The sequence below is a fragment of the Neovison vison genome, chromosome 13, assembly GCF_020171115.1.
Source record: "Neovison vison isolate M4711 chromosome 13, ASM_NN_V1, whole genome shotgun sequence".
Lineage (NCBI taxonomy): Eukaryota > Metazoa > Chordata > Mammalia > Carnivora > Mustelidae > Neogale > Neogale vison.
The window spans coordinates 65625685-65647702 of record NC_058103.1 but is presented as its reverse complement, the minus strand read 5'-3'; the positions used below and the strand labels follow the sequence as shown (position 1 = coordinate 65647702).

Genomic DNA, 22018 nt, shown 5'->3' with positions numbered 1-22018 from the left:
TCTTCATGCATTCAACTATGACATTAGTATGTTAGTTATTAAAAAAATTCTAAAAATAGCAATCACTTATGAGATTTATATGGTATTAAGTAATACCAATTTTCATTTATCAGAAAAACATTTTTGCTACTTGGCAATAGAATTAATGAATTAACCATTTTTGAATTTTGAGTAGGGTGTTAATACTTTGAAAAAAATCTGTTGTTCACCTTTACTTTAAAATATCGCATCAAGGGGCACCTGGATGGCTCAGTTGGTTAAGCGTTTGCCTTCTGCTCAGGTCATGCATGCAGGTTAATGTGATCCAGTCCTATTTTGGGCACTTTGCTCACTGGGTAGTCTGCTGCTCCCTCTCACTGTTCCGCTGTGCTCTCTCTCTCTCAGATAAATAAATAGAATCTTAAAAAAAAAATACCACATCAAGAGGTAATGGAGATATTTAAAAATGTGTTGTATATTGCAATAGCTATTTAATTCAAATTAGTTTGTAAGTTTTATATTATGTTATATAATATAGTATATAAATATAATTAAATATATAATATGTATAAGTATATAGCATATCTATGTAATTTGTAACATCATTTTGTAGATGACAATCATAATGGTACCTTGAGGGTTTTTCATAATTGTTTTTTTCACTTATGATCTGGATGCTATCTGTGATTAAGTAGATTATCCAGATCCTCAAGGTTCACACATTTTATAGAAAATAGAGATAGTAATGTTAACTAATTTTAACCACTAATGTATATTAATCGTATTAACTGACTTGAGACATATGTGTCTGCCTCTATGGCATCTTTTATAATAGTTCAGAGTACTGAGTAAGAACTTAAAATCAAATATTAAAATAAAAGATGAGGCAATTTTTAAAAAATTTTTTTAAATTTTTATTTATTTATTTGGCAGAGAGAGAGAGATCACAAGTAGGCAGAGAGAAGGGAAAAGCAGGCCCCCTGCCAAGTAGAGAGCCCGATGTGGGGCTCGATCCCAGGACCCTGAGATCATGACCCGAGCTGAAGGCAGAGGCTTAACCCACTGAGCCACCCAGGCGCCCCAAGATGAGGCAATTTTAATAAAATTATGTAACAGAGGGGTGGAAGTGTGTTAAACTAAATCCTAAAGCCAATCTTCTTTTAGGAATCCTTCCTTGGTTTCTCTTCCGCTTCCTCTACAAGCACACAGACACAATATACCACACTCACCCAACAGGATGAAATAGAAATATTGTTTTATAATCTTCAGATAGGTAAAAAGCCTAAAACTGCCCTTCTTCTCTATTTTCTACATGGTTTCAGGAAGCTTTATGCACAACATACTTTGAGATTTCCAATTAGAAGCGGTAGCAATTTTGTTTTGAATAGTTCTAAAGAATCTATTGGCTGGGTGTTTCCTCTTCAGTACCCTTTGGCCTACCTTTTAAATTTCTTTTGGGAAAATGCAGCTTGCTGCCAGTAATTCATTCTCTCACTTTGTTCATGGAAGTTGCTGAATTCGATTATGAGTTAGAACACTTACCCTGGTTTTACATTTGGTATATTCTTTCTTACTTTCATTTCATGTATAGCATATTGGTGGCAAAACTGCTGCATATCATTTGAATTTCTGGATCTGATTCTGTCCAATAAGAAGTTACCCAGATCTTTTTCACAGAACAATCTATCTTTCTTTCTTAATTATTCTCCTGCCTCCTCCCTAATTTGGTTCTCACCAATTCATTTTACTTCTCTCAAATTTTTTTTTTCTCAGTAAATTATTTTCCCCCATCCCATCTCCTTGAGGAATAAGGAGGGCTCTTCATCCTCAGCAGGGCAGAGTTTCCTCTCAGTCCACTGAGAGGAAATGAGCAGAAGGGGTTTCAAAACCAGCTGCTTGGCTCCTATGATTTTGAGTCTGGAGGGTGGATCAAGTGCTCTGTTCACATCCAATTCCTGTGATTGCTCTATTGCTCTTCTCTGGAAGAGCTGCTTTCAGAATTGTAAATGCTTTCCCCTGCATTGCAGTTTAGCTAAGAATATTCTAAAGGAATTGATGTTGGTTTTCAGTGCTTTTGCTGTAGTACTTTATCTGGTTTAGGAAAGGTTCTTGTTTGGTTAGGTTTCTAAGTTTGTAGGCTTGGATTCTGGCAAAAAACTGGCTGGTTGATGTAACAACGCGATGACTTATTTTTAGGGTTTATTGTCTAGAAGTATCTTTTTCAGCATTTTATGAATTACCATGGTGATAATAGGCTAATTTTTCTCTGTATTTGAAGACTTGACTGAGGACAATAATACCTCCCCCCCCCCACGAATTATACAGGCCAAGGATTTAAGGTTTTTCTTTTCTTAATATTAAGTTGTTTTATCTGTGATTTACTGTCTCTGTTACTAGATGAAAATGTGGAATTTAAGGGAATTGCTTTTTGTTAAATAATATGTTACTTATCTTGTTCTGGAAAGGAAAAAAAGCACGATGGAAGTCTGGTGCAGCCATTTTATATTTGAAACTCTACTGAATCTAATCTTGCTAGTGAGCAGGTTTAAAAGTTGCTCTCTTTTTAATGGGCCCTCTCATGTTTGTGGCTTTTGTTTTCAAAGATTTAGGTATTATACTTTGATTATTTATTTATTTACTGTAGCCCACCGTAGCCATTCTTTGCACTAGATCTTCTTTTTTTTTTTTTTTTTTTTTTCTGGGTAGCACCAAAATGTTTTGTTTTGTTTTTTTTGTTTTTGGCTTTTTATTTTTTATTTTTTTTCCAATTTATTTATTTTCAGAAAAACAGTATTCTGCACTAGATCTTCTTTCTGGAAGTCCTGTTTTTCTGGAGTTGAGATCAATAGAAAAATGAAGATGACATGGATTTTCATTGGGAAAAGTGGTGGTTAGGCATTGGTTGCAAGGATATGAATCTTTCTCTAACACCAGAATACTTTTAGCTGTATATACATTATGTGATTTTAAATCCTGTAAGTTAAAATGTTTGTATAGAAGTAGTAGAAAAGGGACTTTTATGAAATCATAGAATGTTAAAGCTGAAGAGGGATCTTAGGGATCATATAGTAACTATCCTGATATTGTGTAGAGGAACAAATAGAGGCTTGTTCATTTCTTTTTTAGTCCATCCATCCACCCATCCATTCACTGAACAAATATTTATTTAATGTTTACTGTAGTAAATAGATAATAAACATTATAAATAAGCTAAAGAGGTAGAAAGTGGTAAAAGTGATCTGGGGTTTGGGTGGTGCTTGAGGGTGAAGGTAGATTTAGGGTAAGCTGCATTGAAAAGATGATATTTGGGCAGAGATTTAAAGGAGATGAGAAAATGGACTTATGACTCTCTGAGGGAAGAGTTTGTCGAGCAAAAGGAGCAGCCAGTTGAAGGGCAAATGGATAGGAGCATGTCTAGCTTTCTGTTCAAGGGCCAGTAAAAAGGCAATTGGCTCCTTGGCTTAGAAGTGGAGAGAGTAATAGGTGATGAAATTAACAGAATTGGGAGGTTAGGAGGTAGGGAACTGGCTAGATTATGTGGAGTGTGGTGAATTGTGAGGACTTTGGTTTTTACATGAGTGAAATGGGGGAAGGTTGGGGGTGTAATGAGGGTTTTGAGCATGCATGATCTGACTGATATTTCAACTGAATCATTCTGACTGCACTGTTGATGAGAGATGCCAGAGTAGGGTTGCTAGATTTAGAAAATAAAAATATAGGACACCCCACTCAGTTAAATTTGAATTTCAGATAAACAATGAATAATTTTTGTATATATATGTCCCATGCAATATGTGACTGACTATTCACCCATATGGCAGAATGTTAACTACTCTTTTATATCTGTGTCTATCTATATATATATACACTTTAAATTCTTCAGTGTTACTGTTGCTTACTATAAATTACCATTACCACGATCCTGCTGGTTCCAAGGCTTGTGCCCTTACTGCAAATTTTGTCTTACTCTTTCCTGTATTATCTATATTACTTTTTTTCACATCATAGTCATCTTACACCTTAGAACATTAAAATGCAGTCTGTTGGACCCCAGCCTACACCTACTGAAGCAGAATTTCTTGGGGTAGAACATGGGTTCTCTATGACTGCCTACTGTTCAAGGTTCTAGGTACAGTAGAACAAGACATACAGAAATCCTTACTGTAATGGAATTAACATTTTATTGGGGAGACACAATTAATAAGACAATTAAGTAAATATACAGTATGTTAAATACCAGTAGAGATGCTAAGAAGAAAGAAAAAGTAGGAAGGGAGTGGGAAATGTCCAGTATAATGGTGAAGAAACTGCGTTTTAGATGGTGGCCAGTGAAAGCGTTACTACACAGTGATGTTTGAGTTGAGACTTGAAGGAAGTAATGGAGAGAACCAGGTGGGTATCTGGGGGAACAGGATTGTAGGCTGAAGGAACAACTGCAGAAGGCAGATGCATGCTTCGTGTGTTTAAGATGCTGCGGGGGCGGGGGGGGGGGCGGTGTCTGTGGAATGGAATGAAAAGGAGGAGAAGGATAGAGGATGAGATAAGAGAGATAAAGGGGGAATGGCTGGTGACTGTTAGCATTTGGGCTTTATTGTGTGTTGGAGAGAGATTTGGATATTAGACCCAGTTGTGGCATTATCTCTGGATCTGTTGCTTCACCACTAAAAAGTGAACAGAAGACTAAGAAGATCTCTTAAGTTTCCTTCTGCCCTAAAATAGTCTGTAATTTGAAATCTATTATTTCTCTTCAGTTTCTGCTTTTTCCCCCAGCTCTTCACAAGTAATTAGTTAATCATTTGGGATTGTTTTATATTTTTCATGAATCTATCTCTGTTTGTGCTCCTTATAGCCGAAGTTTGAGCTCCTTATAGCTCCTTTTTACCTTTATGTTGTCCTTGTTCCTCTTTTGTTACCCAACTTGAAGATTTAGACAGTCCTTTAGTAAATAGTAGGAAATAGTTTTCTTGTCACCTTGTTTAACCGTTAGTTAGTCATTAGTTTTGTCCCCATCAGATTCTTGTTTAATTTTAGCTAATATAATTAAGAAACATATTTTTCTCTACCAAGAGATTGAAATTCTAGTGAATGTCAGCTTGACTTAAAACAAGGCAGAAAGAGAAGAAAGAGCCTTGACTGAACTCTAAATCCCAAATGCTAGTCCAAGATTAAGTGAAATGTAATGTGCAGGGAGTCATGAGATTCTTAACTAGATGATTCTTCTTCTTTCTTTTTTTTTTTTTTTTAAGATTTTATTTATTTATTTGACAGACAGAGATCACAAATAGGCAGACAGGCAGGCAGAGAGAGAGAGAGAGAGAGAGAGAAAGAGAGAGAGGAAGAAGCAGGCTTCTTGCAGCACAGAGAGCCCAATGTGGGACTTGATCCCAGGAATCATGACCTGAGCCGAAGGCAGAGGCTTAACCCACTGAGCCACCGAGGCGCCCTTAACTAGATACTTTTATGGAAAGGAAAACCTTTTGGTAGGTCTTAGTCTTAAATGGATGTTTGCCTAGAAATAATTGGGTGAGATCCTTCTAAAATTATTTTTGTTTGTTTTTGGTGGGATCTGTTAACAGATGACAAGGATAAAAGGAACATGTCATGAAGTTTTATGATCTTTAATATAAATTTTGTTGTAAGAACAAAGGAGTATTAAAACTGTTGTTGGTGCCTTTGAAACCCAACACAAGAAAATAGGACTTGTAGGCTCTCAAATTATAGCTTTCATGTGATAGTAATGAAACAGTATAATCACTCTGAGTAAATCTGCCATATTACAGGGTGATATGAATTGTAAAGAAAGAAATCCCAAAATCTAAATAGTATTTTGGAGTTTGATCTGTTTTGTTTTATGTCATCTGCTAGACTTTGAGAACTTCAGGAGAGTCAGAAAAAGAGTGTAATGTTAGGTACCAACATGTTAGGTTACATTTATGACAACTTTAAAGATTGGGCAATCACACTCTAAGATAGTAAGTTTATAGTTATTTTTGCTAATAATCATTTTATCTGTTGTGTATTTGGTGGGACTTTTATGTGACTATTCTTTTAAGCCTGGCTGAAATTAAATATAAGAGAAGTCCTAATTGGAGCTTTCTTGACTAAATATTTCAGGAGGAATGAGGTAGAAGGGACTCATAAAACTTAGCTAGTTAGACGTTCAGCTGCATATATTTATTTATAGCCTTCTATCTTGCTCATTTGTGTTCTTACAGTATAAAACTCTGAAAATTTAAATTAACAGACTATTTATACACCTATAATAGGAGTCTATTTAAAAACAATGGAGTAAATTATGAAAAACAAACGAGGCTTTTTTGGCACTTTTTGAACATTATTGAGTTCTTGAGTTGAAAATATGTTCAAGGTAATTTTTGTAGCTATGGTAATTTTACTGGTCCAGGAACTATGCCAATTCTAAGTACAATATGATTTAATTAGTATAGGCTCAGTGTTTTTGTTTAATGGACACCAATTTTATTCATGATATTCAAGACATGCTTAGTTCCAGTGAAACAGCATGAAAAGTATGCTCTTTATTGCTTTTAAAAACTACCCAATTAAAGATATGGAAGTAAATCTTTAATGAGATAGCTCCTCTGACATTAAAAGAGATGACTGTGTTCTACCTGCTCTTGGCAAAACCAAAATTAGATTGTTGGGTGATTGAATAACTTGGTCATGAAAACGTTTATTTTTTATTTTATTTTTTAAAAAAGATTTTATTTATTTATTTGTCAGAGAGAAAGAAAGAGAGAGAGAGCACACAAGCAGGCAGAGAGGCAGGCAGAGGCGGGGAGAGAAGCAGGCTCCCTGCTGAGCAAGGACACCCCCCCCCCAATCATGACCTGAGCCAAAGGCAGTGGCTTAACCCACTGAGCCACCCAGGCGTCCCGAAAACTTTTATTTTCTAAATTGAAGTTGGCAAACTGTGATCTGTGGACCATACCCTGACTGTTTTTGTAAATAAAGTTTTATTGGAACACAGCTGTGTTCATTCATGGACATATTGTCTGTGCTTTTGTGCTATAGTGGTAGTGTTGAGTAGTTGTGGATCATATGATTCCCAATGCCTAAAATAGTACTGTTTGGCCCTTTAGGGAAAAGCGTGCTGACCCCTGCCATATAGCTAAACTTTTTGTAGTCAGACCATGTTAAAGTTCTGATGGAGATTTTTGAAGTTAGTATTTTGGGGTTTAATTTCTCATTCTGCTTCATTCTAAAACACACACACACACACACACACACACACAAACACACACACTTTTGAGTGTTCGTTTCCAGCTTTCTCATCCATAGGTAAGCATAATACCACCTTGCACCATTGCTATGAGTAGTCAAGGAGAAATGTAAATAAAATGTTTAGGGTACTTGGCATCAAGAAGGAATTCAAGCAATAAGGGGGTATAATTAGGGGGAAGTTTAGGTGTTTAGTTGGGTAATTTAGGATGGCGTGCTTTCTAAAAATTTTCTTTCTTTTTTTTTCTTCCTAAAATTAACCAAAAAAAAAAAAATTCTGAATTCTAATTTGTCCACAGAACTGGCTATAGAGGTCTGTTTTATCCATGTTTTAATATAATGTTGTTGATTAACTTCCCATCTTTTCCTCCCTCCCTTCTTACCTGTCCTTCTTGTCTTCTCTTCTTCCTGAACTTCATACCTTCCTTTCTGTTTCCTTTTTGATATATGTAAACCTTGGTACTAAATTTGGGTCATTGAGTAGTAACTACTTCTAGGGAGAGTATGCAGAGAACCGAACACACTGAAGATTCTCTTATCCTTGGCTTTGTTTTCTAGGAAACAAAGGAACTCTAAAATCTTGTAATGGCCTCTCCCCCTCCACCCTTTATTCTTTTTTTTAAGAGAGTGAGTGAGCATACTTGTGGCTGCCCCCTTTATTCTTATGTTATTATGTATATTAATAGCCATCTAGGTGTGTGTAAAATCTGTTTCTACCACGGCAAATTTTTGGGCAGATCTTGAGCTTTGTCTTGAACCTGATGCCAAGAATGTTTAGATAGGCATGGTTTTCATATTTTCAGGACAAATAGATGATAGATTCTCTTTAACATTTTGAAGGAAACTTAAAGACTGAGTGATGAAAAAATTGACCCAAGCAGGATCACTTAGTTATTTCCTTGTTTCATGAAAATAAACTTAGAAGTTAAGTTATTTTACTTGACTTTCTTTTTAGGAAATCAGTTTGAAACCTGGGACCTAACCTTTTCAAGTTATTACAAAACCAACATTAATATAAATAACAAAGCAGAAAAAAATGTTAGAATAGTTTTTGTTTTTATTGACATTTATTATTTTGTGAACTTGGTGTAGGCAGCCTGGGTCCAAGGATCCAGAGTGGGGTTTCTCCACAGGACCAGCCAAGAGTCTTTGGCTTGTGTGTAGGGTAGAAATCAGACATGAGCTGGAGAAAGTGAAAGAGTTTATTGAATAGCATAAACGACAGAACAAGATGGTCTGTCTGGGCAATCTGGAAAGGAAAACAGTATGAGTCTCATTGTTGCTTGGGGCTAGGGTTTTTATATTGGAAAGGGGTCTAGGGGTCTAGGGTCCTGGGAATCCAGGGAAGGGTCTGATCAAAGGTGAGTGTCAAGTGAACAATAGGCACTGTTTCATAAATTACTGAAGTTAGCACTGTTGGTGCCAGTGTCAGCTGAGGTTTGTTCAAGCTAATGTCCTGGAACATATTTGGGATCTAGCTCTTCTTAGGTGTTATCAGGTATTTGGGGCTTAGGACAAAGCTCAGAGAATGATTAACTTTTTGGCTTCCCTCTTACAGTGGGAACTGAGCTTCTTTGGCTTATTCAGAGGCAAATACGGATCATGAGTAAATGAGTCCTATCAGAAAAGCGGAGTCTTTCTAGAATGGAGTCTCTTCAGCTTCTTTACCTTAATAGTTCTATCATTAGCAGACCCTTGGATAATAGTATCAACAGTTACCCACCTTTCGTAAGGCTTTAGTCTCCCTCATTTGAAAATCTCTTTTTAAAATATATTTATTTATTTATTGGAGAGAGAGAGAGAGGGAGAGAAAGAGAGAAGGAGTGGGATAAAAGGGAGGGAGAAAGCAGACTCCCCACTGAGCAGGGAGCCTGACGTGGGTCTGGATCCCTGGACCTGAGCCCAAGACAGACACTTAACCAATTGAGCCACCCAGGCACCCCTGAAAATCTTTTTATCCATAATAAATTTAATTCTGTTCTAGTTTAGTTTAACTAAATCAGTTTATGGTTTAAAAAAGAGTTCAGAACTGGTCAGAATTTTTCATTGGGAATTCTAGCCCTTTTTAAAGCTAATACTTAAATGCATTAAACCTAAATTTTATATGCTACCTTTCTATTAAAGTGTTCTTCCTGTTTTCTCACTTATTTTACAGTAAGCTGAGATTTTGGTAGAGGCAGATTTTAATCCCTAGTCCTTCAGGCTCTGTGAGTCACACAGGGACATTAAATGATTTTCTGAGAACTGCAGTTTTAGTATAAAGTTAGGGACATAAATGTTGAATGTACCTTATTTTATGTATTAATAGGAACCAGAGAGCAAGGTTTAAAAAGTAATTTTGTGTCTGGAAATAGGTAAATAAGATGGAAGATGGGGGATTATTTAATTAAAAAAAGGGTTTTTTGAGGGGTTAAGAATTTTATCTTGCCAGGATACAGAGAGAGAGAGGAAGGAGATTCCAAGTCCTGTGAAACATAACTCAAAGACATATAGTTAGTGTTAGCATTCTGTTTGCTCATGTATGGAAAAACCAGTAACAGATTGATTTACTCCCATCAAAGGAGAAATGGGCCGGGGGGAGAAGAAAAAAAAAACCATATTTGGGAATAGTGAATTTTGTTCCCCTTTAATTGGCTTTGTCGCTGATGAACTGGCAACTAGTAAAGAGGACAATTAGGTTATTCTGCCCGTGATAGGTAGATGCATCGTCAATGAAAAACAGTTTTAGTTGTTTATGAATTCTCCGGAGGACGTTGGGTGTTTAACTAACTTCCATGTAAGAGGTTGTCTCTATATTATGTCTGTCACTGTCCTCATTAGCATTTCCATGTGGGGTCTATGTCAGAATTTCTCACTTGCTTTATTAAGTCTTAGTACCATGATTTTTTTTTTTCATTTTGTATTCTTAGGTATGTTAGATAGGCTTTCCAAAGGTTGATGCTCCATCTTCCTGTGGTTTTGTTTGCCATTGTATGTCATTATTTTAACATTGTCTTTGTGTAAATTGTTAGTCCTCAGACCAAAAAGGTCTTAGTCTATTTGAGACTCTATGGGAGATCTGAAGCACAATGTGTAAAGTGTTTGCAGGGAGTTTCTCTCCTCAGTTATCTAGAAGAAATTGGTAAACCAATAAGAAGTTTTTATCTAAGTAGTTTATGATCTTTTACCTTACTTTTGCTTTGAGAAAGTTTAGGTTAGGATTTTGGAATATTTTGTGAGTTTTCTTCTTTATAGTTAGATTTACTATTGCTGTGTGTGTTATCATTGACAAAGAGTGGAAATAATCTTAAAATAATTTCTGTTTCCTATAGTCAAAGGCTGTTGGTTTGCTCGATGTGGATGTGTATGGCCCTTCGATTCCAAAGATGATGAATCTGAAAGGAAGTCCAGAATTATCACAGAGTAAGTAAAGACAAGCTAGATAATATAGTTAGACATAATAGTTATGCCTTTTTAAAAATTAACTCCTGAGTTTCAGGCATTTTGCCATGTACCCTATGTACCTTCAGCATAGTGTAGTATGGTAATTCTGAAATCAGAAATGGAGCCACACTGTCTGGATTTGAATCCTAGCTCTGTTATTGACTGTATGGCTTTGGCTGAATTGTTTAACCTCTTTGTACCTCGCCTCTGCCCCTTATGTAAAATAAACAACAATTGCTGTGAGAAATCATTCAGTTAGAAATTGCAGGACGCCTGGGTGGCTCAGTCAATTAAGCCGTTGCCTTTGGCTCAGGTCATTACCCCAGAGTACTGGGATCGAGTCCTGCATCGGGCTCCTTGCTCGACAGGGAGCCTCCTTCTCTCTCTGTCTCAGCCTGCCACTCTGCCTGCTTATGTGCTCTCTCTCTGACAAATAAATAAATAAATAAATAAAATCTTTAAAAAAAAAATTGCTATTAAGTGTAATGCATTTGACCTTGTGCATGGCACATAGTCAGTGATCATTATCTCTTTACACTAAGTGTTTGGATGTTTGAAAGTATTTGAATAGAAAGTATATATTTGTGTTAGCAGACATAAAGGTTATTTTTTCTAATCAAATTTTTGTCATGTTTGTCTTAAGGTATTTTGAAAAAAAACCACCCAAAACATTAGTTTCTTTTTCCAGCCTTCACTGCTATTAATAGGACAGTAATTAAAAAAAAAATTTATTTACTTATTTGACAGACAGAGATCACAATTAGGCAGAGAGGCAGGCAGAGAGAGGGGGAAGCAGGCTCCCCGCTGAGCAGAGAGCCCAATGTGGGGCTCAGTCCCAGGACGCCGGGATCATGACCTGAGCCGAAGGCAGAGCCACCCACGTGCCCCAGGACAGTAATTTTTTGAGTAAATCTTTTAATATTTACTCTGCTTGTTATTACACTCTCTTGGAAAGCTGAAAAATATAAAGCATTAAGAACAAGGAGGGGGCGCCTGGGTGGCTCAGTGGGTTAAAGCCTCTACCTTCGGCTCGGGTCATGTTCTCAGGGTCCTGGGATCAAGCCCCACCTTGGGCTTTCTGCTCAGTGAGGAGCCTGCTTCCTCCTCTCTCTCTGCCTGCCTCTCTGACTACTTATAATCTCTGTCTATCAAATAAATTAAAAAAAAAAAAAAAGAACAAGGAGATGCTGTGATCATAGAATGAAGTATTGGATGGGGGTGCCTGGCTGCATTGGGCTGTGGAGACTACTTTAAAAAAAAAAGTATTGGGAAAACTTGTAATTTCTTGAAAAATGGTTTTAAGTGAATGAAATTAACTTATTCAAATTTATTTCAAATTATAGGGGTGCCTGGGTGGCTTAGTTGGTTAAGCAGCTGACTTTTGATTTAGGCTGAGGTCATGATCTCAGAGTCCTGGGATGGGGCCCTGTGCATTGGCTCTGTGCTCAGTGGGGAGTCAACCTGAAGATTCTCTCTTTTTCTCTCTTCCCCTTCCCCTGTCTGTGCTCATGTGTGCTCTCTCTCTCTCTCAAACAAATGAATCTTTAAAGAAAATTATATTTCAAATTATAACTAGAGTATATAATTGAAGAATTTCTTCTCATTTCTTATTGGGCTTTTTCTTTTCCATAGATCTAGAACAAAATGACTATTTACTATAGGATTTTTGTTGGATTATCTGTGTAAATAATAGAAGTATTTTGTTGTTGGCATTAAATGTTAATTAGGCACTGTCTGCTATTTAATGTGCTTTTGTTTGTGTTTTCGTTGTTGGAGTCAATTACAATGTTAAGTTCAGAATAATTGTAGGAAATTTGAAGATGTAGTGATGATAAAATTGACCCTAGCAGTCCTATATCATAAACACCCACTTAGTTTTCTTGTTTGATGAAAATATAAACTTAAAAAGCTAAGTTATTCTAGCTTCTTTTTTCTTTGTCCTTTCAGTGGAATGCATACTTAGTTTGCAAATATGTGACATATGCCAAGATGTCAAACTTTCACAAAGGAGTAATGAATTTGCGTACTTTAAATGATAGACTTATTATGTCTGTCTCTTGATTAAAGTAATGTGAAAACTGGTGCAGCAGCACATGAGTGATGGCAAAACGGAGCCCTGGTGTCAGTTTTTTCTTAAGTAGTCTGTTCAGTCTATGCCAACATAAATACTTGAAATGAACTTTAATTTCTTTCTTCTTGTTTTACTGAAGCTGTAATCTTAAATTTGATGTTTGCAAATTGGCTGCCATTAAATAGGCTTTCTGGTAAAGATGAGATACTGGAAATCTTGGAAAGCCTTAAAAGAATACTTCTTTTGTGTTGACAAGCTGATCTTAAGTCACCCAAGAAATAAACTGAATGGTTAAGGCATTCACTTAAAAGAATGTGGATTCTTAAAGGCCCAAACTTATAAATTATTTTTTGAATCTTAGATAAACCTGCCACCATTATACTAATTGGCATCATTTTGACATTTCTGTATTGTAACATTTTAATTTATCCTGTTATACTCTCTATTGTAGAAAAAATTATCTAATTAACAATAAAGAAAAACTGAAAGATTTGTTATCAGCAGGCCCTAAATCTGAGGGTTTTGGAGGGGAGAGGGGTGGAGGGGTGGAGGGTTAGGTGAGCCTGGCGGTGGGTACTAAGGAGGGCACGTATTGCATGGAGCACTGGGTGTGGTACATAAACAATGAATTTTGTAACACTGAAAAAATTAAAAAAAAATCTTTGTCTTTATGATTAGCACCTCCCTCAAGATAAATGGGTGTTCGTCTATGTCTCTTTCACTTTTTGAGTTATATCAGGGAGCTGTCCTTAAGATGTGTAGACTAGTGTGGTATGGTACATTTGTAATATGCCATGTCTTTTAGGGCTGTTTGTACTTCACGTTTCTCTTTTCCAGTCTGATTCCAGGTTAAAAAAATTTTTTTTTTCTTACTTCCTAATCTCTGATCATTCCCAGTGTTTTTCAAAATTTTTGGCACATTTTCAATATCTTCTCTCAGATGAGAAAAATTAAAAGAACTTGCTATTGTTAGGTAGTGGGAGGATTAACTTGCAATTTTATTTTTAATACTCTATTTTTATTTATGTGCCTTGCAAATTTTTGCTTTTTAAAATAGACTTCATTATTGCTGATTCATAGTTACTTTAATAATTTACTGGGTACTTGAGAAACCTTTTAGGGGTACTTAAAATGTATTTCTTTTTTTTCCTTTTCCTTTTTTTACAGGAGAGCAGAGCTTTATTTTTATTTTTGATTAAGATATAATTCACATACCATAAATGTCACCATTTCTCTTTTCTTTTCTTTTTTCTTCTCTTTCTTTTTCTTTTTTCCTTTCTTCCTCCCTCCCTCCCTTTCTTTTCTTTCCTTCTTTCTTTCTTCTTTCTTGTTAACAGAAAGTAAAGCATTTAGGAAAGTAATTAGGTAAAAGCAGGGTGTAAAATGAGTTTGGAAGGTGAAAGACCCGGGCACCTGTATGGCTCAATCGGTTAAGCATCTGCTTTTGGCTTAGGTCGTGATCCCAGGGCCCTGGAATTGAGCTACCTTTGAGCTCCCTGCTCAGAGGCAAGTCTGTTTCTCCTTCTCCCTTGGGTTCTCTCTATCTCTCTTTCTCTCAAATAAATAAATAAAATCTTTAAAAAAGCCAAAATAAAATAAGATAAAATATTGAAGGTGGAAGATGTCGGGAATATTTACATGTGAGTTGAAGACTATATAGGAAAAGGCAAAAAGCCATAAAAAAGAACACTATACTAAGAGGCAAGGAAAGTTTTGATAGTCTCGATTTGGTTAGGCTAACTTAGAAGAGATTAGACATGTTACAAAAAAAAAAAGTAATCTTTTTCACGTTCCTTCTGGATCTCTACTCTAGATTTTGTGTATGTGGTGTGCATACAGGGTAATGCATTGGAATGAGATTTTTGTTGTCAAAATTGGATAGTTTTTATGTCCCCATGTTCATAGTAGCGTTATTCACTGTTACGATTATGAATTCACTATTCATTATTCCATTATGTGGAAGCTATCCAGTATCTATTGGGAGATGATTAGATAAGCAAAATGTGGTATACACATAGAATACAATGTTATTCAGTCTTAAAAAGGAAGGCAGGAGCTTGATTGGTGAACACGTGATTTGGGGAGAGTGGAACACTTGCAGAGGTATTTCTGTTTACTTAGCAAATATTAATGGGCGTATTGTATAGTTAGTAAGCATGAGAAATATTTGATTTGTTGACTGTCAGATCAAATAAGGTTTGATACCCATTCTCTTGGAGCTTATAGTAGATAGACTAGCCAGTGATCATAAGCATAATAAGCATAAGTAAATGCTATAAAATAAGTGTGGGCATGCTTCTTTGTGAACTGAGATGAGGACTCTAAAGCAGGGAATTTAGAGAGGAGTCATTCTTGGAGGAATGATTTTTGAGCTAAATTTTTTAAAATGGATAAGCCAGGAGTTTGTTTTAAGAGGGGTTTGGGGATTGAAAGGGAGGAGGAGATTCCAGGCAGAAGGAATATCATGTGTCAAAAGCCCGCAGAATGCAAACTGCTTGGTATGGCACAAGTGAAGAATCTCTGTGGATATTCTTCTGTGGAATCGCTGTGGAGATTCTCTGTGGAGTTGTAGGAGTAATATTGGGCCCACAAAGATAGGTGATGGTCTTATCATAAATGCCTTCTTGTGCTTGTTCGAGGAACTGAAGTGTAACTCACAGGCAATGAGAAACTGTCATGGATTTTAAGGAAGGGAGTGACACTATCAGTTCTGTATCTTAGGAAGATCATTTTGGCAGCGTTGTGAAGGAAAGATAATAGGCCCACGGGATGGGGGTGGGTAGGGCCAGTTAGGATACTATTAAAGTGATCCAGGTGAGATGTGATAAGGCTTGATTTAAGTCTGTAAACTGGAGGGGAAGGGTCCTAATTGAAAGATATTCAAGAGATTGAAAGACTAGGGTTTGGTAATTCATTGAGTATTACTGGGAAAAAGGTCTCTAGGACGGCTCCTGGATTTCTGGGTTGAGTGATTGTTTAGATAGTTGTATCATTCATCAGGATAGAGCAGAGAGGAAAAAGGCATAAATTTGAGGAAAACAGTAATGGGTTAAGGTTTATTGAATTTGATGTCCAAAGAGAGTCAATAGGTTTTGGAATATATTGTGTTCAGGAGAGAGGTTTGGGTTAACAATACAGATTTGGGAGTTAGCAGTGTGTGGGTATGTATATGATATTTGAAGTTGTTAGTTTAGATGACTGATTTTCAGCCTGGAGTGATTTTTCCCTCAGGAGACATTTGGCAATGAATAGAGAATTTTGATTGTCACAAATGAGGGATCTAGTGGGTAGAGGCCAGGGATGCTGCTAAAACACCCTGCAGTGCACTAAACATCCCCTTACAACAAATTGTTACCTGGTCCAAAATGTGAGTTATGCTGTGGTTGAGAAATTCTGATTTAGATATGATAGCTCGAAAGAGTTATAAATGGAGTCAGGTATAGGACTGAGGGTAGAATTTTGGGAGGTTAACCTAAAGGGATCAGAAAAAGACTGAGAAGCACTGACCAGAGAAGTAGAAAGAAGACAAGGAAAATGCTGCCCCTTAGAAGCCAAGAGGAGGTTTTAGGAGGGAGTAGTAAGTAAACATTTTCAGAGTGGCTAAATAAGGTAATAATTTAAAATTATATTTAAATTTAACAATGTCTTCCAACTACTTTTGAAGACAGTACAACTTGTGTTTTGCTTCTTGAGGAAATTTATTTTATCAAGTATATATGGTCATTGGGAAATCAATCATTTGGGAAGCAATTATTGAACATCTCTATAATGATTGTGCTATGTTCTAGGGAATAAAGATGAGTAAGATGTAAACTCTGTTCTTGAGGAGCTTACAGTCTGGGGGCGACATGGAAAATGTTAGCACCCTATGTACTATGGGAAGGTAGGAACAGAGGATCATGGAAAAAGAGAGGAACTTCTTCTTTTTTTTTTTTCTGAAGATTTTATTGATTTATTTCACAGAGAGGGAGACAGTGAGAGCAGGAACACAAGCAGGGGAAATAGGAGAGGGAGAAGCAGGCTTCCCACTGAGCAGGGAGTCTGATGCGGGGCTTGATACCAGGACCCCAGGATCACGACCCGAGCTGAAAGCAGAGGCTTTAAACCACCGAGCCACCCAGGCACCCCTTTATGTGTACTTCTCATTTGTCACACAGACTGTTAAAAAGACATGCATTCAAGGGTCAGGATTTCATAAATTAAATACTTACCACTACTTCATTGAGGACATTCTAGAGTGAAATTGGCTTTTATTTTTACTGTTGTGCATGGTGGTGAATATGATGACTGTTAAATACAGTTTGGTTCTGCCACTGCCTTGGTTTCTGCTGAGGTGCTGGCAGTCTTACCTACTATTGTTTTTAAACCATCAGTGCAAAAGTCTACTCAGTTAAAAGCCAATAATATCTTAATTTTTTATGAAAATAGTTTTGCCCTGTTGGATCATCTGAAAGGTTCTTGAGGATCTCCAGAGGACCAGTGACCATACTTGGAGAACTGTTGGCTTAATGGAAAGTTCTTCAACCAGAAATTGGAAGTCTTACTTTCTAGTTTAGTAATTCTTATTATGGATTTCACAAAATTATTTGCCTCATTTTTTTCCTTTTTTTAAAAAATGATGTAGAAGTGAGTGGGCTAAAGTTTATGTTTGAAGTCTGGAAGTAATATTTTAGATGTGGCACTTTGTAAACAATCCTGTAGAGACTTGAACTAGTTCTTTTCTCTCCATTTATTTTGTTTACTGTACTGGCATTAAGGTGCCTGGGGCAATAACTTGTTTTTAAAAAACTAAATAATTAAAAAAAAATGTAATACTTGAATATGATTTTTGTCAACAAAAACACTGCATTCGTGTTGGAATCTAGACTGTAAGATACAAAGTTGTCCTCAAGCTGCTTGTAACCTGATTAATAAAACACTCAGAAATAGCAATATAATGTATTCTATGCTATCACATAATTGATTTAAAGGAGATATAGGAGACCCATGAGGGTAAGATTGAGGGCTGGGGAAGTGGAGAATAGTTCCGTGAAGATACTAGACTTAAATTGTGCCTTAGTGGAAATGGGGAAATAATATGTGCCAAGGTACAGAGAGAACATATCATATTTCTCAATTACTGTTTTTCCTTCTCAAATTCTATTCATCCCTTTTTCTGTTTATATTCCCTTTTCCCTTTCTGTGGTTTAGGATGTACTTTTTCTTTTACTCCTTTTCTTTGAACTGATCTGAGGACTGTCATTTGTGCTTCTTTTAAGCCAATGTGCTGTGTTGGAAAGATCTTGGGCTTTCCTTCAGGCTGACCCACCACCCAGTTCCCATGGCAGTACTCAGTGCTGTGTATTCCTGGGCAAGTTCCACAACTTTGAAGGCAGTATGAAAAAATAAGTGAGTTAATAAATTTAAGGGTTCTTAATGCATGTTAACTGCTTTTCCCTATCTTTACAAATGATCAGTGGTAACAGAAAGTGCATTAATTGGTTAATAGCATGATTTGATGGAATTTATCTGTTACAGAGCAAAAGACTTATTACAAGGTGGGCAGTAAGCTACAGTAGGGCTTTAGAGTCTAAGAGGCTTGCAGTCAGATCCTGGCTATAACTTATGTTACTACTTTTGTGTACTCTGGGCAAGTTGTTTTAAACTCTTCTTGCCTTAGTTTGTTTATATAATGAATGGGAATGGTTTTGGGAAGATAGTTGGCAAGGTCTCCCCAAGTATTTCCTTCTTTAATTGAATATGATTTTGTTCAGCCTCAACTGTCATAAATATCTTGACACACTCTGCCCACTTCTAGAGGTCTGTCCATGTACAAAAGCCCGTCTTGTCCTTTACTGAAAAGTTTGCCAGTTTCTGTTGTATGCAGTTAAGTTACTGGTCATCTATTTGGTTCTTTTAAACTTTGCCTGGGTGGGTCCAGAGCAGTGTTTAGTCTATGGCTAATATACTCCAGTACTATAGCAGTACCTTTCTGAACACTTCACCATGTATTGTGAGATCTCTCCTCTTTGGCTGGTGGAAACGTAAGTATTCCAGCTGTGTGCCATTTTGGGGAATTGTACAGTGTACAGCCCTCCACTGATTCTTTCGTCAGTCCTGTGGAATTTTCTTTCACTCCTGTGCAGATGAATACTCAGCCAGAGACTCCATAGGTACCCTCTGTGGTTCTCTTGAGTTCTTTGTGTTGCTCCTTCCTCTCTGATATTCTGCCTTATAAATTCTAGCTGCCTTTGTCTTGCCTAACTTTGATTCTGTTGTCTCAGCTCAGCAAGCTTACTGGGGTTCATTTGAATTTCCCCTCTCTGGGCTACAGCCTGGAAACTGCTTCTAGGGCAGTATACTGTAGCAGTCATAGGACTCATTTTCTTGTTTCTCTTCTTTTAGGGATCGTGGTCCTCCTACCTATTGTAGCATGTCTAAAAACATGTTTTGTTCAGTTTTTTAAAGTATGTGTATTGGGGGGTAGTGGTGGTGATTATTAGAGAGCCAGTTCTGCTCCTGCTACTCTTCTATCACCAGAAGCAAAGTTATATTCATAGTTTTTACTTTTTTTTCCCTTTTCCTATATATTCTCTAGAGCTCTAAGAATTCAGATGAGTTTGCCATCTTTGCAGTTACTTTTGTTTTCAAAGCAGTTTAGTGCCATAGCTACCTGTTTTAATCTGGGTTCTTCAGAAAACCAGAATCAAGAGATACAGATAGATACATTGGCTTACATGGTTAAGGAGACTGAGAAGTCCCAAGACCTACGTTTAGCAAGCTGGAGACTCAAGAGAGCTGTTTTGTGTAGTTCTAGTATGTGTCCAAAGGCCTGAGAACCAGGAGAACCAATGGTGTAAATTGCAGTCTGACTCTGAAGGCAGCTGACTGGCAGAGAGAACAAATTCTGCCTTATTCTGCCTTTTTGTTCTATTCTGGTCTTCAGTGGATTGGATGAAGCCTACCCAGGGAGGATAATCTATTTTACTCTATTTGTTGATTCAGATGTTAATCTTATCAGAAAGACTCTCACAGGAATACCCCAAATAATGTTAAATCATTTATCTGGATACCCCATGGTCAAATTGCCAAAATTAGCCACTGCTCTACTGGGGGTCCCAGCTTTGCTCTTCATCTAATTTGTATAATCATGAATTTTGATAATGTGAAATACGATTCTAGTGGTCCCATTTCTTTTCACTATAGAGATTGTCTCTTCATTTTAGAATAACTTTAGTCTCATTTTGAGGATCTTTTTCTTGGGGCCACTTTCCAACAAAAAGACATGATTATTTGAGATGGACTATTTATATTAGATAGAATAACTGTTGATTAACAGTGAAGCAATTACTGCTTCCAGCCTGAAGAGGTTAAGAGAGGAAGCATATCCAAATCTGGAAGGAGACAGTCCTATAGAGATGTCTGCCTTGGGAGAATCAGTGATTGACACTCAGTGGAGGGACCCAGCCAGCCCAAGACAATCCCACTGAGAGAAAAACAAGGAAATGAAATACCCTGACCTCCCTCTCCTTCCTCTTTCTGCTCTGCTTTTGATGCAGTTTATACAGGAGTCTCCCCAGGTCTGAGGACAAGGTGAACTGGAAGGGTGAGTGACAGATAATCAACAAAGACAGGGTTAGAGTAGTTGCCTGGCCCTTTCCTTCAGAAACAGAGGTGTTTCAGGGTGCCTGGGTGGCTCAGTGGGTTAAAGTCTCTGCCTTCAGCTCGGTCATGATCCCAGGACCCTGGAATCGAGCCCCGCATAGGCCTCTCTGATCAGCAGGAAACCTGCTTCCTCTTCTCTCTCTCTCTCTCTGTCTGCCTTTCTGCCTACTTGTGATTTGTCTGTCAAATAAATAAATAAAATCTTAAAACAAAAACAAAACCAAAGGTGTTTCAAGACTCAATCCTAGGATTTGAAATGAGAGAAAAATCCATCTTACAAATTGTCATCTGCTTGCCTTTCTGTATGCATATAGTTACTCCTAGTAGTATTCTGTGTATGCACTGAAGAATTGATGAGGGAGGAAGGAATAATGTTATATTTTCTATATTCCATTAAATTCATGTGCAAATTTGTGTTACAGATAAGGAGGGTGATACAAAAAACAAAGTTTGCCCAGAGTAGTAGGCTAGAATCTAGATACTCTGTAGCCCACAATGTATTTGTGTATAAGAAAATTATCAGACGAAAAGAACTACCAGAGGGAAAGAGAATAAAATATTGATGTAGTTTATTGAAAATATTGAAGTGGTTTATTCAACTCTAAAACATAATAGTGGCAATGATTTATATGTAAGCTGTATTTCTATGTCAGCAGTATGTTACATGCCTCTTCTACTTTGAACTTATTAATAGACATAGATAGCTAATTAATTCAGTCTGTTAGTCATTAAGAAGAACCTTGGTGGAAATGAGGCATTCCTTATTATTTTTTTATTTTTATTATTTATTTATTTATTTATTTTATTTATCTATCTATTTATTTATTTATTTATTGGCATTCCTTATTATAAACAGAGACTGAGAACATTTAATTATCAACAAATTAGGAACATGAATTAAAATGGCTGCTGCTCTGTACCTTTAGCTGTATGTGAAACTCTCAGTTTGTGGTATTATAAAATTATGGAATCCACAAAAGTATGATAGGTGGTGATCTGGCTTCTGTCTAAACACCTCCAGTGAGGGAGATTTTGCTATTTCATGACAGGTCTGTTTAATATTATTGTTTTGAACAAAAATCTGCCACCTTATAACTTTGACGTGCTTTCACTAGTTCTGTCCTTATGAGAACCACCTAATCTATTTTCTTTTGATAACATGTGAGATATTTGTACACCATGATTGCAGCCTCAGGTTTTTTCTCAGGTATGCAGTTTCCAGCTTTCAGCTTTTTCTCCTATTAATACATTTTTGAGTAGGATGACCATTCTAGTTATTTTTCTGATCATGGGTCACTTTGTCAGTATGCCACTTAAATAAAAGTTGCCCATGTTTGAATATTATTTCTTGGCATATTCTGAAGTGATGTAGTGAATGCATTTTTAATTACCCAGTACAAAATGGTGAGCAAGACAATAAAGGAGAAAAGGGCTGGAATCAGTTCTTTATACTTCCTTACTTCTTTATAGTATACTTACTCAACCCCCGTAATTATGGAAGTAAGAAAGGAAACAACTGGGTTCATCAGATTCCTTTAATCTCTTATTTCCCTATTGATTGTCTGTGATTTTTTTGTCCCCACCATCCATTTTTTTCCCCCAACATCTTAAGTTCCTTTAGCTCTAAGGAATCGACAAACTGAATTTACTGTGAGATACTTG

The 22018-nt window shown here is 36.7% G+C and overlaps 1 protein-coding gene across 2 annotated transcripts in view; it reads left to right on the top strand.

The window, feature by feature from the left end:
- The window catches only part of NUBPL (nucleotide binding protein like), a 214434-nt gene that overhangs the window by 39666 nt on the left and 152750 nt on the right, over positions 1 to 22018 (top strand). The window contains exon 4 of one of the 2 annotated variants that reach the window (XM_044229761.1): positions 10530 to 10620. In XM_044229761.1, the coding sequence (XP_044085696.1) occupies positions 10530 to 10620 (91 nt within the window). Of the gene's footprint in view, positions 1 to 10529; positions 10621 to 22018 lie in introns of those variants that run through there. The other variant, XM_044229762.1, reaches the window with a different exon arrangement.